At 41.5% G+C, this 15132-nt stretch overlaps 1 protein-coding gene across 1 annotated transcript in view; it reads left to right on the forward strand.

Moving 5' to 3' along the window:
* LOC139389411 (death-associated protein kinase 1) overlaps positions 1-15132 on the forward strand; it is a 173986-nt gene that overhangs the window by 114994 nt on the left and 43860 nt on the right. Inside the window, exon 17 of the mRNA XM_071136154.1 lies at positions 9922-10119. Within this exon, the coding sequence (XP_070992255.1) occupies positions 9922-10119 (198 nt within the window). The remainder of the gene's footprint in view (positions 1-9921; positions 10120-15132) is intronic.

Here is a 15132-nt window from a genome sequence, read left to right on the forward strand (position 1 = left end):
GGGACAGCAGCGTTGTTCTGTACCAACCGTTAGATCAGGAGGGACAGCAGCGTTCTGTACCAACCGTTAGATCAGGAGGGACAGCAGCATTGTTCTGTACCAACCGTTAGATCAGGAGGGACAGCAGCATTGTTCTGTTCCAACCGTTAGATCAGGAGGGACAGCAGCATTGTTCTGTACCAACCGTTAGATCAGGAGGGACAGCAGCGTTGTTCTGTACCAACCGTTAGATCAGGAGGGATAGCAGCGTTGTTCTGTACCAACCGTTAGATCAGGAGGGACAGCAGCGTTGTTCTGTACCAACCGTTAGATCAGGAGGGACAGCAGCGTTGTTCTGTACCAACCGTTAGATCAGGGACAGCAGCGTTGTTCTGTACCAACCGTTAGATCAGCAGGGACAGCAGCGATGTTCTGTACCAACCGTTAGATCAGGAAGGACAGCAGCGTTGTTCTGTACCAACCGTTAGATCAGGAAGGACAGCAGCGTTGTTCTGTACCAACCGTTAGATCAGGAGGGACAGCAGCGTTGTTCTGTACCAACCGTTAGATCAGGGACAGCAGCGTTGTTCTGTACCAACCGTTAGATCAGGGACAGCAGCGTTGTTCTGTACCAACCGTTAGATCAGGAGGGACAGCAGCGTTGTTCTGTACCAACCGTTAGATCAGGAGGGACAGCAGCATTGCTCTGTACCAACCGTTGGATCAGGAGGGACAGCAGCGTTGTTCTGTACCAACCGTTAGATCAGGAGGGACAGCAGCGTTGTTCTGTACCAACCGTTAGATCAGGGACAGCAGCGTTGTTCTGTTCCATCTGTTAGATCAGAAGGGACAGCAGTGTTGTTCTGTACCAACCGTTAGATCAGGGACAGCAGCGTTGTTCTCTACCAACCGTTAGATCAGGAGGGACAGTAGCGTTGTTCTGTATCAACCGTTAGATCAGGAGGGACAGCAGCGTTGTTCTGTACCAACCGTTAGATCAGGGACAGCAGCGTTGTTCTGTACCAACCGTTAGATCAGGAGGGACAGCAGCGTTCTGTACCAACCGTTAGATCAGGAGGGACAGCAGCATTGTTCTGTACCAACCGTTAGATCAGGAGGGACAGCAGCATTGTTCTGTTCCAACCGTTAGATCAGGAGGGACAGCAGCATTGTTCTGTACCAACCGTTAGATCAGGAGGGACAGCAGCGTTGTTCTGTACCAACCGTTAGATCAGGAGGGATAGCAGCGTTGTTCTGTACCAACCGTTAGATCAGGAGGGACAGCAGCGTTGTTCTGTACCAACCGTTAGATCAGGAGGGACAGCAGCGTTGTTCTGTACCAACCGTTAGATCAGGGACAGCAGCGTTGTTCTGTACCAACCGTTAGATCAGCAGGGACAGCAGCGATGTTCTGTACCAACCGTTAGATCAGGAAGGACAGCAGCGTTGTTCTGTACCAACCGTTAGATCAGGAAGGACAGCAGCGTTGTTCTGTACCAACCGTTAGATCAGGAGGGACAGCAGCGTTGTTCTGTACCAACCGTTAGATCAGGGACAGCAGCGTTGTTCTGTACCAACCGTTAGATCAGGGACAGCAGCGTTGTTCTGTACCAACCGTTAGATCAGGAGGGACAGCAGCGTTGTTCTGTACCAACCGTTAGATCAGGAGGGACAGCAGCATTGCTCTGTACCAACCGTTGGATCAGGAGGGACAGCAGCGTTGTTCTGTACCAACCGTTAGATCAGGAGGGACAGCAGCGTTGTTCTGTACCAACCGTTAGATCAGGGACAGCAGCGTTGTTCTGTTCCATCTGTTAGATCAGAAGGGACAGCAGTGTTGTTCTGTACCAACCGTTAGATCAGGGACAGCAGCATTGTTCTGTACCAACCGTTAGATCAGGAGGGACAGCAGCGTTGTTCTGTACCAACCGTTAGATCAGGAGGGACAGCAGCGTTGTTCTGTACCAACCGTTAGATCAGGAGGGACAGCAGCGTTGTTCTGTACCAACCGTTAGATCAGGAGGGATAGCAGTGTTGTTCTGTACCAACCGTTAGATCAGGAGGGACAGCAGCGTTGTTCTGTACCAACCGTTAGATCAGGAGGGACAGCAGCGTTGTTCTGTACCAACCGTTAGATCAGGGACAGCAGCGTTGTTCTGTACCAACCGTTAGATCAGCAGGGACAGCAGCGATGTTCTGTACCAACCGTTAGATCAGGAAGGACAGCAGCGTTGTTCTGTACCAACCGTTAGATCAGGAAGGACAGCAGCGTTGTTCTGTACCAACCGTTAGATCAGGAGGGACAGCAGCGTTGTTCTGTACCAACCGTTAGATCAGGGACAGCAGCGTTGTTCTGTACCAACCGTTAGATCAGGGACAGCAGCGTTGTTCTGTACCAACCGTTAGATCAGGAGGGACAGCAGCGTTGTTCTGTACCAACCGTTAGATCAGGGACAGCAGCGTTGTTCTGTACCAACCGTTAGATCAGGAGGGACAGCAGCGTTGTTCTGTACCAACCGTTAGATCAGGAGGGACAGCAGCATTGCTCTGTACCAACCGTTGGATCAGGAGGGACAGCAGCGTTGTTCTGTACCAACCGTTAGATCAGGAGGGACAGCAGCGTTGTTCTGTACCAACCGTTAGATCAGGAGGGACAGCAGCGTTGTTCTGTACCAACCGTTAGATCAGGGACAGCAGCGTTGTTCTGTACCAACCGTTAGATCAGGAGGGACAGCAGCGTTGTTCTGTACCAACCGTTAGATCAGGGACAGCAGCGTTGTTCTGTACCAACCGTTAGATCAGCAGGGACAGCAGCGTTGTTCTGTACCAACCGTTAGATCAGGGACAGCAGCATTGTTCTGTACCAACCGTTAGATCAGGCACAGCAGCGTTGTTCTGTACCAACCGTTAGATCAGGCACAGCAGCGTTGTTCTGTACCAACCGTTAGATCAGGAGGGACAGCAGCGTTGTTCTGTACCAACCGTTAGATCAGGAGGGACAGCAGCGTTGTTCTGTACCAACCGTTAGATCAGGGACAGCAGCGTTGTTCTGTACCAACCGTTAGATCAGCAGGGACAGCAGCGATGTTCTGTACCAACCGTTAGATCAGGAAGGACAGCAGCGTTGTTCTGTACCAACCGTTAGATCAGGAGGGACAGCAGCATTGTTCTGTACCAACCGTTAGATCAGGGACAGCAGCGTTGTTCTGTACCAACCGTTAGATCAGGGACAGCAGCGTTGTTCTGTACCAACCGTTAGATCAGGAGGGACAGCAGCGTTGTTCTGTACCAACCGTTAGATCAGGAGGGACAGCAGCATTGCTCTGTACCAACCGTTGGATCAGGAGGGACAGCAGCGTTGTTCTGTACCAACCGTTAGATCAGGGACAGCAGCGTTGTTCTGTACCAACCGTTAGATCAGCAGGGACAGCAGCGATGTTCTGTACCAACCGTTAGATCAGGAAGGACAGCAGCGTTGTTCTGTACCAACCGTTAGATCAGGAGGGACAGCAGCATTGTTCTGTACCAACCGTTAGATCAGGGACAGCAGCGTTGTTCTGTACCAACCGTTAGATCAGGGACAGCAGCGTTGTTCTGTACCAACCGTTAGATCAGGAGGGACAGCAGCGTTGTTCTGTACCAACCGTTAGATCAGGAGGGACAGCAGCATTGCTCTGTACCAACCGTTGGATCAGGAGGGACAGCAGCGTTGTTCTGTACCAACCGTTAGATCAGGAGGGACAGCAGCGTTGTTCTGTACCAACCGTTAGATCAGGGACAGCAGCGTTGTTCTGTTCCATCTGTTAGATCAGAAGGGACAGCAGTGTTGTTCTGTACCAACCGTTAGATCAGGGACAGCAGCATTGTTCTGTACCAACCATTAGATCAGGAGGGACAGCATCATTGTTCTGTAACAACCGTTAGATCAGGAAGGACAGCAGCTTTGTTCTGTACCAACCGTTAGATCAGGAGGGACAGCAGCGTTGTTCTGTACCAACCGTTAGATCAGGAGGGACAGCAGCGTTGTTCTGTACCAACCGTTAGATCAGGAGGGACAGCAGCGTTGTTCTGTACCAACCGTTAGATCAGGAGTGACAGCAGCGTTGTTCTGTACCAACCGTTAGATCAGGAGGGACAGCAGCGTTGTTCTGTACCAACCGTTAGATCAGGAGGGACAGCAGCGTTGTTCTGTACCAACCGTTAGATCAGGGACAGCAGCGTTGTTCTGTACCAACCGTTAGATCAGGAGGGACAGCAGCGTTGTTCTGTACCAACCGTTAGATCAGGAGGGACAGCAGCGTTGTTCTGTACCAACCGTTAGATCAGGAGGGACAACAGCGTTGTTCTGTACCAACCGTTAGATCAGGAGGGACAGTAGCGTTGTTCTGTACCAACCGTTAGATCAGGAGGGACAGCAGCGTTGTTCTGTACCAACCGTTAGATCAGGGACAGCAGCGTTGTTCTGTACCAACCGTTAGATCAGGAGGGACAGCAGCGTTCTGTACCAACCGTTAGATCATGAGGGACAGCAGCATTGTTCTGTACCAACCGTTAGATCAGGAGGGACAGCAGCATTGTTCTGTTCCAACCGTTAGATCAGGAGGGACAGCAGCATTGTTCTGTACCAACCGTTAGATCAGGAGGGACAGCAGCGTTGTTCTGTACCAACCGTTAGATCAGGAGGGATAGCAGCGTTGTTCTGTACCAACCGTTAGATCAGCAGGGACAGCAGCGATGTTCTGTACCAACCGTTAGATCAGGAAGGACAGCAGCGTTGTTCTGTACCAACCGTTAGATCAGGAAGGACAGCAGCGTTGTTCTGTACCAACCGTTAGATCAGGAGGGACAGCAGCGTTGTTCTGTACCAACCGTTAGATCAGGGACAGCAGCGTTGTTCTGTACCAACCGTTAGATCAGGGACAGCAGCGTTGTTCTGTACCAACCGTTAGATCAGGAGGGACAGCAGCGTTGTTCTGTACCAACCGTTAGATCAGGGACAGCAGCGTTGTTCTGTACCAACCGTTAGATCAGGAGGGACAGCAGCGTTGTTCTGTACCAACCGTTAGATCAGGAGGGACAGCAGCATTGCTCTGTACCAACCGTTGGATCAGGAGGGACAGCAGCGTTGTTCTGTACCAACCGTTAGATCAGGAGGGACAGCAGCGTTGTTCTGTACCAACCGTTAGATCAGGAGGGACAGCAGCGTTGTTCTGTACCAACCGTTAGATCAGGGACAGCAGCGTTGTTCTGTACCAACCGTTAGATCAGGAGGGACAGCAGCGTTGTTCTGTACCAACCGTTAGATCAGGGACAGCAGCGTTGTTCTGTACCAACCGTTAGATCAGCAGGGACAGCAGCGTTGTTCTGTACCAACCGTTAGATCAGGGACAGCAGCATTGTTCTGTACCAACCGTTAGATCAGGCACAGCAGCGTTGTTCTGTACCAACCGTTAGATCAGGCACAGCAGCGTTGTTCTGTACCAACCGTTAGATCAGGAGGGACAGCAGCGTTGTTCTGTACCAACCGTTAGATCAGGAGGGACAGCAGCGTTGTTCTGTACCAACCGTTAGATCAGGGACAGCAGCGTTGTTCTGTACCAACCGTTAGATCAGCAGGGACAGCAGCGATGTTCTGTACCAACCGTTAGATCAGGAAGGACAGCAGCGTTGTTCTGTACCAACCGTTAGATCAGGAGGGACAGCAGCATTGTTCTGTACCAACCGTTAGATCAGGGACAGCAGCGTTGTTCTGTACCAACCGTTAGATCAGGGACAGCAGCGTTGTTCTGTACCAACCGTTAGATCAGGAGGGACAGCAGCGTTGTTCTGTACCAACCGTTAGATCAGGAGGGACAGCAGCATTGCTCTGTACCAACCGTTGGATCAGGAGGGACAGCAGCGTTGTTCTGTACCAACCGTTAGATCAGGGACAGCAGCGTTGTTCTGTACCAACCGTTAGATCAGCAGGGACAGCAGCGATGTTCTGTACCAACCGTTAGATCAGGAAGGACAGCAGCGTTGTTCTGTACCAACCGTTAGATCAGGAGGGACAGCAGCATTGTTCTGTACCAACCGTTAGATCAGGGACAGCAGCGTTGTTCTGTACCAACCGTTAGATCAGGGACAGCAGCGTTGTTCTGTACCAACCGTTAGATCAGGAGGGACAGCAGCGTTGTTCTGTACCAACCGTTAGATCAGGAGGGACAGCAGCATTGCTCTGTACCAACCGTTGGATCAGGAGGGACAGCAGCGTTGTTCTGTACCAACCGTTAGATCAGGAGGGACAGCAGCGTTGTTCTGTACCAACCGTTAGATCAGGGACAGCAGCGTTGTTCTGTTCCATCTGTTAGATCAGAAGGGACAGCAGTGTTGTTCTGTACCAACCGTTAGATCAGGGACAGCAGCATTGTTCTGTACCAACCATTAGATCAGGAGGGACAGCATCATTGTTCTGTAACAACCGTTAGATCAGGAAGGACAGCAGCTTTGTTCTGTACCAACCGTTAGATCAGGAGGGACAGCAGCGTTGTTCTGTACCAACCGTTAGATCAGGAGGGACAGCAGCGTTGTTCTGTACCAACCGTTAGATCAGGAGGGACAGCAGCGTTGTTCTGTACCAACCGTTAGATCAGGAGTGACAGCAGCGTTGTTCTGTACCAACCGTTAGATCAGGAGGGACAGCAGCGTTGTTCTGTACCAACCGTTAGATCAGGAGGGACAGCAGCGTTGTTCTGTACCAACCGTTAGATCAGGGACAGCAGCGTTGTTCTGTACCAACCGTTAGATCAGGAGGGACAGCAGCGTTGTTCTGTACCAACCGTTAGATCAGGAGGGACAGCAGCGTTGTTCTGTACCAACCGTTAGATCAGGAGGGACAACAGCGTTGTTCTGTACCAACCGTTAGATCAGGAGGGACAGTAGCGTTGTTCTGTACCAACCGTTAGATCAGGAGGGACAGCAGCGTTGTTCTGTACCAACCGTTAGATCAGGGACAGCAGCGTTGTTCTGTACCAACCGTTAGATCAGGAGGGACAGCAGCGTTCTGTACCAACCGTTAGATCATGAGGGACAGCAGCATTGTTCTGTACCAACCGTTAGATCAGGAGGGACAGCAGCATTGTTCTGTTCCAACCGTTAGATCAGGAGGGACAGCAGCATTGTTCTGTACCAACCGTTAGATCAGGAGGGACAGCAGCGTTGTTCTGTACCAACCGTTAGATCAGGAGGGATAGCAGCGTTGTTCTGTACCAACCGTTAGATCAGGAGGGACAGCAGCGTTGTTCTGTACCAACCGTTAGATCAGGAGGGACAGCAGCGTTGTTCTGTACCAACCGTTAGATCAGGGACAGCAGCGTTGTTCTGTACCAACCGTTAGATCAGCAGGGACAGCAGCGATGTTCTGTACCAACCGTTAGATCAGGAAGGACAGCAGCGTTGTTCTGTACCAACCGTTAGATCAGGAAGGACAGCAGCGTTGTTCTGTACCAACCGTTAGATCAGGAGGGACAGCAGCGTTGTTCTGTACCAACCGTTAGATCAGGGACAGCAGCGTTGTTCTGTACCAACCGTTAGATCAGGGACAGCAGCGTTGTTCTGTACCAACCGTTAGATCAGGAGGGACAGCAGCGTTGTTCTGTACCAACCGTTAGATCAGGAGGGACAGCAGCATTGCTCTGTACCAACCGTTGGATCAGGAGGGACAGCAGCGTTGTTCTGTACCAACCGTTAGATCAGGAGGGACAGCAGCGTTGTTCTGTACCAACCGTTAGATCAGGGACAGCAGCGTTGTTCTGTTCCATCTGTTAGATCAGAAGGGACAGCAGTGTTGTTCTGTACCAACCGTTAGATCAGGGACAGCAGCATTGTTCTGTACCAACCATTAGATCAGGAGGGACAGCATCATTGTTCTGTACCAACCGTTAGATCAGGAGGGACAGCAGCTTTGTTCTGTACCAACCGTTAGATCAGGAGGGACAGCAGCGTTGTTCTGTACCAACCGTTAGATCAGGAGGGACAGCAGCGTTGTTCTGTACCAACCGTTAGATCAGGAGGGACAGCAGCGTTGTTCTGTACCAACCGTTAGATCAGGAGGGACAGCAGCGTTGTTCTGTACCAACCGTTAGTTCAGGAGTGACAGCAGCGTTGTTCTGTACCAACCGTTAGATCAGGAGGGACAGCAGCGTTGTTCTGTACCAACCGTTAGATCAGGAGGGACAGCAGCGTTGTTCTGTACCAACCGTTAGATCAGGGACAGCAGCGTTGTTCTGTACCAACCGTTAGATCAGGAGGGACAGCAGCGTTGTTCTGTACCAACCGTTAGATCAGGGACAGCAGCGTTGTTCTGTACCAACCGTTAGATCAGCAGGGACAGCAGCGTTGTTCTGTACCAACCGTTAGATCAGGAAGGACAGCAGCGTTGTTCTGTACCAACCGTTAGATCAGGCACAGCAGCGTTGTTCTGTACCAACCGTTAGATCAGGCACAGCAGCGTTGTTCTGTACCAACCGTTAGATCAGGAGGGACAGCAGCGTTGTTCTGTACCAACCGTTAGATCAGGGACAGCAGCATTGTTCTGTACCAACCGTTAGATCAGGAGTGACAGCAGCGTTGTTCTGTACCAACCGTTAGATCAGAGACAGCAGCATTGTTCTGTACCAACCGTTAGATCAGGAGGGACAGCAGCATTGTTCTGTACCAACCGTTAGATCAGGGACAGCAGCGCTGTTCTGTGCTAACCGTTAGATCAGGAGGGACAGCATCATTGTTCTGTACCAACCGTTAGATCAGGATTGACAGCAGCATTGTTCTGTACCAACCGTTAGATCAGGAGGGACAGCAGCGTTGTTCTGTACCAACCGTTAGATCAGGAGGGACAGCAGCATTGTTCTGTACCAACCATTAGATCAGGAGGGACAGCAGCGTTGTTCTGTACCAACCGTTAGATCAGGGATAGCAGCGTTGTTCTGTACCAACCGTTAGATCAGGGACAGCAGCGTTGTTCTTTACCAACCGTTAGATCAGGAGGGACAGCAGCATTGTTCTGTACCAACCGTTAGATCAGGAGGGACAGCAGCGTTGTTCTGTACCAACCGTTAGATCAGGAGGGACAGCAGCATTGTTCTGTACCAACCATTAGATCAGGAGGGACAGCAGCGTTGTTCTGTACCAACCGTTAGATCAGGGATAGCAGCGTTGTTCTGTACCAACCGTTAGATCAGGGACAGCAGCGTTGTTCTTTACCAACCGTTAGATCAGGAGGGACAGCAGCATTGTTCTGTACCAACCGTTAGATCAGGAGGGACAGCAGCGTTGTTCTGTACCAACCGTTAGATCAGGAGGGACAGCAGCATTGTTCTGTACCAACCGTTAGATCAGGAGGGACAGCAGCGTTGTTCTGTACCAACCGTTAGATCAGGAGGGACAGCAGCATTGTTCTGTACCAACCATTAGATCAGGAGGGACAGCAGCGTTGTTCTGTACCAACCGTTAGATCAGGAGGGACAGCAGCGTTGTTCTGTACCAACCGTTAGATCAGGGACAGCAGCGTTGTTCTGTACCAACCATTAGATCAGGAGGGACAGCAGCGTTGTTCTGTACCAACCGTTAGATCAGGAGGGACAGCAGCGTTGTTCTGTACCAACCGTTAGATCAGGAGGGACAGCAGCGTTGTTCTGTACCAACCGTTAGATCAGGAGGGACAGCAGCGTTGTTCTGTACCAACCGTTAGAGCAGGAGAAACATCAGCGTTAGAAAAGCACAGACTGTTTTTCAAGGCTTAAGGTAGTGTTTAGGATAGTTTTGTGATCATTTTGATTCCGCTGGAAGTGAAAAGCAGTGGCATTAAGGCCCAAACAGACTGGTGCCAGGCTCCTTCAGCTAGATTAGGAGCTGCCATGTAGGTATCCCTATAACCCCACCCCCACCCCCTCCTCTCCTCATCAGGAGCAGGAGACACCGCTCCACTGTGCGTCGTGGCATGGCTACTCCTCGGTGGCCAGGACACTATGCCAGGCGGGGTGCCAGGTTAATGCCAAGAACAGGGAGGGAGAGAGCCCCCTCCTCACCGCCTCTGCCAGGGGGTTCGCTGATATAGTAGAGTGTCTGATAGAACATGGCGCTGACCTCAACTCTACTGACAAGGTAATGCTGTGGCTATGCTATGACTATATTACTATACTACTACTATGATATTACTATGCTATTACTCTATTACTATACTACTACTATGATATTACTACACTATTACTCTATTACTATACTACTACTACTACTATGATATTACTATACTACTACTATGATATCACTATACTATTACTCTGGTATTACTATACTACTACTATGATATTACTATGCTATTACTCTATTACTATACTACTACTATGATATTACTACACTATTACTCTATTACTATACTACTACTACTACTACTATGATATTACTATACTACTACTATGATATTACTATACTATTACTATGATATTACTATACTATTACTATGACATTTCTATACTATTACTATATTACTATGACATTACTATATTCTTACTATGATATTACTATACTCTTACTATGATATTACTATACTATACTATTATATCACTATACTATTACTATGACATTACTATACTATTACTATATTACTGTGATATTACTAGTAATATATTACTATGATATTACTATACTATTACTGATATTACTATACTATTACTATGATATTACTATATCGCTATGACATTACTATACTATTACTATGATATTACTATACTATTACAATGATATTACTATACTATTAATGCTACTACTATACTATTACTATGATATTACTATACTATTACTATGATATTACTACACTATTACTATGATATTACTATACTACTATGATATTACTACACTATTACTATGATATTACTATACTACTATGATATTACTATACTATTACTATGATATGACTATATTGCTATGATGTTACTATTACTATGATATTACTATACTATTACTATGATATTACTATGATATGACAATATTGCTATGATGTTACTATTACTATGATATTACTATACTATACTATGATATTACTATGATATGACTATTACTATGATACCACTATGATATTACTATACTATTACTATGATATGACTATATTACTATGATATGACTATCACTATGATATTACTATACTATTACTATAATATTACTATGATATGACTATTACTATGATATTACTATACTATTACTATGATATTACTATGATATGACTATTACTATGATATTCCTATGATATGACTGGAATATTCCTGGGATATAGTATTACTATGATATTACTATGAAATGACTATATTACGATATGACTATATTACTATGATATGACTATATTACTATGATATGACTATATTACTATGATATGACTATATTACTATGATATGACTATATTACTATGATATTACTATGATATGACTATATTACTATGATATGACTATATTACTATGATATGACTATATTACTATGATATGACTATATTACTATGATATGACTATATTACTATGATATGACTATATTACTATGATATGACTATATTACTATGATATGACTATATTACTATGATATGACTATATTACTATGATATGACTATGATATGACTATATTACTATGATATGACTATATTACTATGATATGACTATGATATGACTATATGACTATTATATGACTATATTACGATATGACTATATTACTATGATATGACTATATTACTATGATATTCCTATGATATGACTATATTACTATGATATGACTATATTACTATGATATGACTATATTACTATGATATGACTATATTACTATGATATTCCTATGATATGACTGGAATATTCCTGGGATATAGTATTACTATGATATTACTATGAAATGACTATATTACGATATGACTATATTACTATGATATGACTATATTACTATGATATGACTATATTACTATGATATGACTATATTACTATGATATGACTATATTACTATGATATTACTATATTACTATGATATGACTATATTACTATGATATGACTATATTACTATGATATTACTATACTATTACTATGATATTACTATGATATGACTATATTACTATGATATGACTATCACTGATATTACTATACTATTACTATAATATTACTATGATATGACTATTACTATGATATGACTATTACTATGATATTACTATACTGTTACTATGATATTCCTATGATATGACTGGAATATTCCTGGGATATAGTATTACTATGATATTACTATATTACTATGATATGACTATATTACTATGATATGACTATTACTATGATATTACTATACTGTTACTATGATATTCCTATGATATGACTGGAATATTCCTGGGATATAGTATTACTATGATATTACTATGATATGACTATATTACTATGATATGACTATATTACTATGATATGACTATATTACTATGATATGACTATATTACTATGATATGACTATATTACTAAGATATGACTATATTACTATGATATTACTATACTATTACTATGATATTACTATGATATGACTATATTACTATGATATGACTATATTACTATGATATGACTATATTACTATGATATGACTATGATATGACTATATTACTATGATATGACTATGATATGACTATATTACGATATGACTATATTACTATGATATGACTATATTACTATGATATGACTATATTACTATGATATGACTATATTACTATGATATGACTATATTACTATGATATGACTATATTACTATGATATTACTATACTATTACTATGATATTACTATGATATGACTATATTACTATGATATGACTATATTACTATGATATGACTATGATATGACTATATTACTATGATATGACTATATTACTATGATATGACTATATTACTATGATATTACTATATTACTATGATATGACTATGATATGACTATATTACTATGATATGACTATGATATGACTATATTACTATGATATGACTATATTACTATGATATGACTATATTACTATGATATGACTATATTACTATGAAATGACTATATTACTATGATATTACTATATTACTATGAAATGACTATATTACTATGATATGACTATATTACTATGATATGACTATATTACTATGATATTACTATATTACTATGATATGACTATATTACTATGATATGACTATATTACTATGATATGACTATGATATGACTATATTACTATGATATGACTATATTACTATGATATGACTATATTACTATGATATGACTATATTACTATGATATGACTATATTACTATGATATGACTATATTACTATGATATGACTATATTACTATGATATGACTATATTACTATGATATGACTATATTACTATGATATTACTATGAAATGACTATATTACTATGATATTACTATACTATTACTATGATATGACTATATTACTATGATATGACTATATTACTATGATATGACTATATTACTATGATATGACTATATTACTATGATATGACTATATTACTATGATATGACTATGATATGACTATATTACTATGATATTACTATATTACTATGATATGACTATATTACTATGATATGACTATATTACTATGATATGACTATATTACTATGATATGACTATATTACTATGATATGACTATATTACTATGATATGACTATATTACTATGATATTACTATATTACTATGATATGACTATATTACTATGATATGACTATATTACTATGATATTACTATATTACTATGATATGACTATATTACTATGATATGACTATGATATGACTATATTACTATGATATGACTATATTACTATGATATGACTATATTACTATGATATGACTATATTACTATGATATGACAAAATTACTATGATATGACTATATTACTATGATATGACTATATTACTATGATATGACTATATTACTATGATATGACTATATTACTATGATATGACTATATTACTATGAAATGACTATATTACTATGATATGACTATATTACTATGATATGACTATATTACTATGATATGACTATATTACTATGAAATGACTATATTACTATGATATTACTATACTATTACTATGATATGACTATATTACTATGATATGACTATATTACTATGATATGACTATATTACTATGATATGACAAAATTACTATGATATGACTATATTACTATGATATGACTATATTACTATGATATGACTATATTACTATGATATGACTATATTACTATGATATGACTATATTACTATGAAATGACTATATTACTATGATATTACTATACTATTACTATGATATGACTATATTACTATGATATGACTATATTACTATGATATGACTATATTACTATGATATGACTATGATATGACTATATTACTATGATATGACTATGATATGACTATATTACTATGATATGACTATATTACTATGATATTACTATATTACTATGATATGACTATATTACTATGATATGACTATATTACTATGATATTACTATATTACTATGATATGACTATATTACTATGATATTACTATGAAATGACTATATTACTATGATATTACTATACTATTACTATGATATGACTATATTACTATGATATGACTATATTACTATGATATGACTATATTACTATGATATGACTATGATATGACTATATTACTATGATATGACTATGATATTACTATATTACTATGATATGACTATATTACTATACTATTACTATGATATGACTATGATATGACTATATTACTATGATATGACTATGATATGACTATATTACTATGATATGACTATATTACTATGATATGACTATATTACTATGATATGACTATGATATGACTATATTACTATGATATGACTATGATATGACTATATTACTATGATATGACTATATTACTATGATATTACTATATTACTATGATATGACTATATTACTATGATATTACTATGATATGACTATATTACTATGATATGACTATATTACTATGATATTACTATGATATGACTATATTACTATGATATGACTATATTACTATGATATGACTATATTACTATGATATGACTATATTACTATGATATGACTATATTACTATGATATGACTATATTACTATGATATTA

This window comes from Oncorhynchus clarkii, chromosome 30 (genome assembly GCF_045791955.1).
Source record: "Oncorhynchus clarkii lewisi isolate Uvic-CL-2024 chromosome 30, UVic_Ocla_1.0, whole genome shotgun sequence".
NCBI classification, from domain to species: domain Eukaryota; kingdom Metazoa; phylum Chordata; class Actinopteri; order Salmoniformes; family Salmonidae; genus Oncorhynchus; species Oncorhynchus clarkii.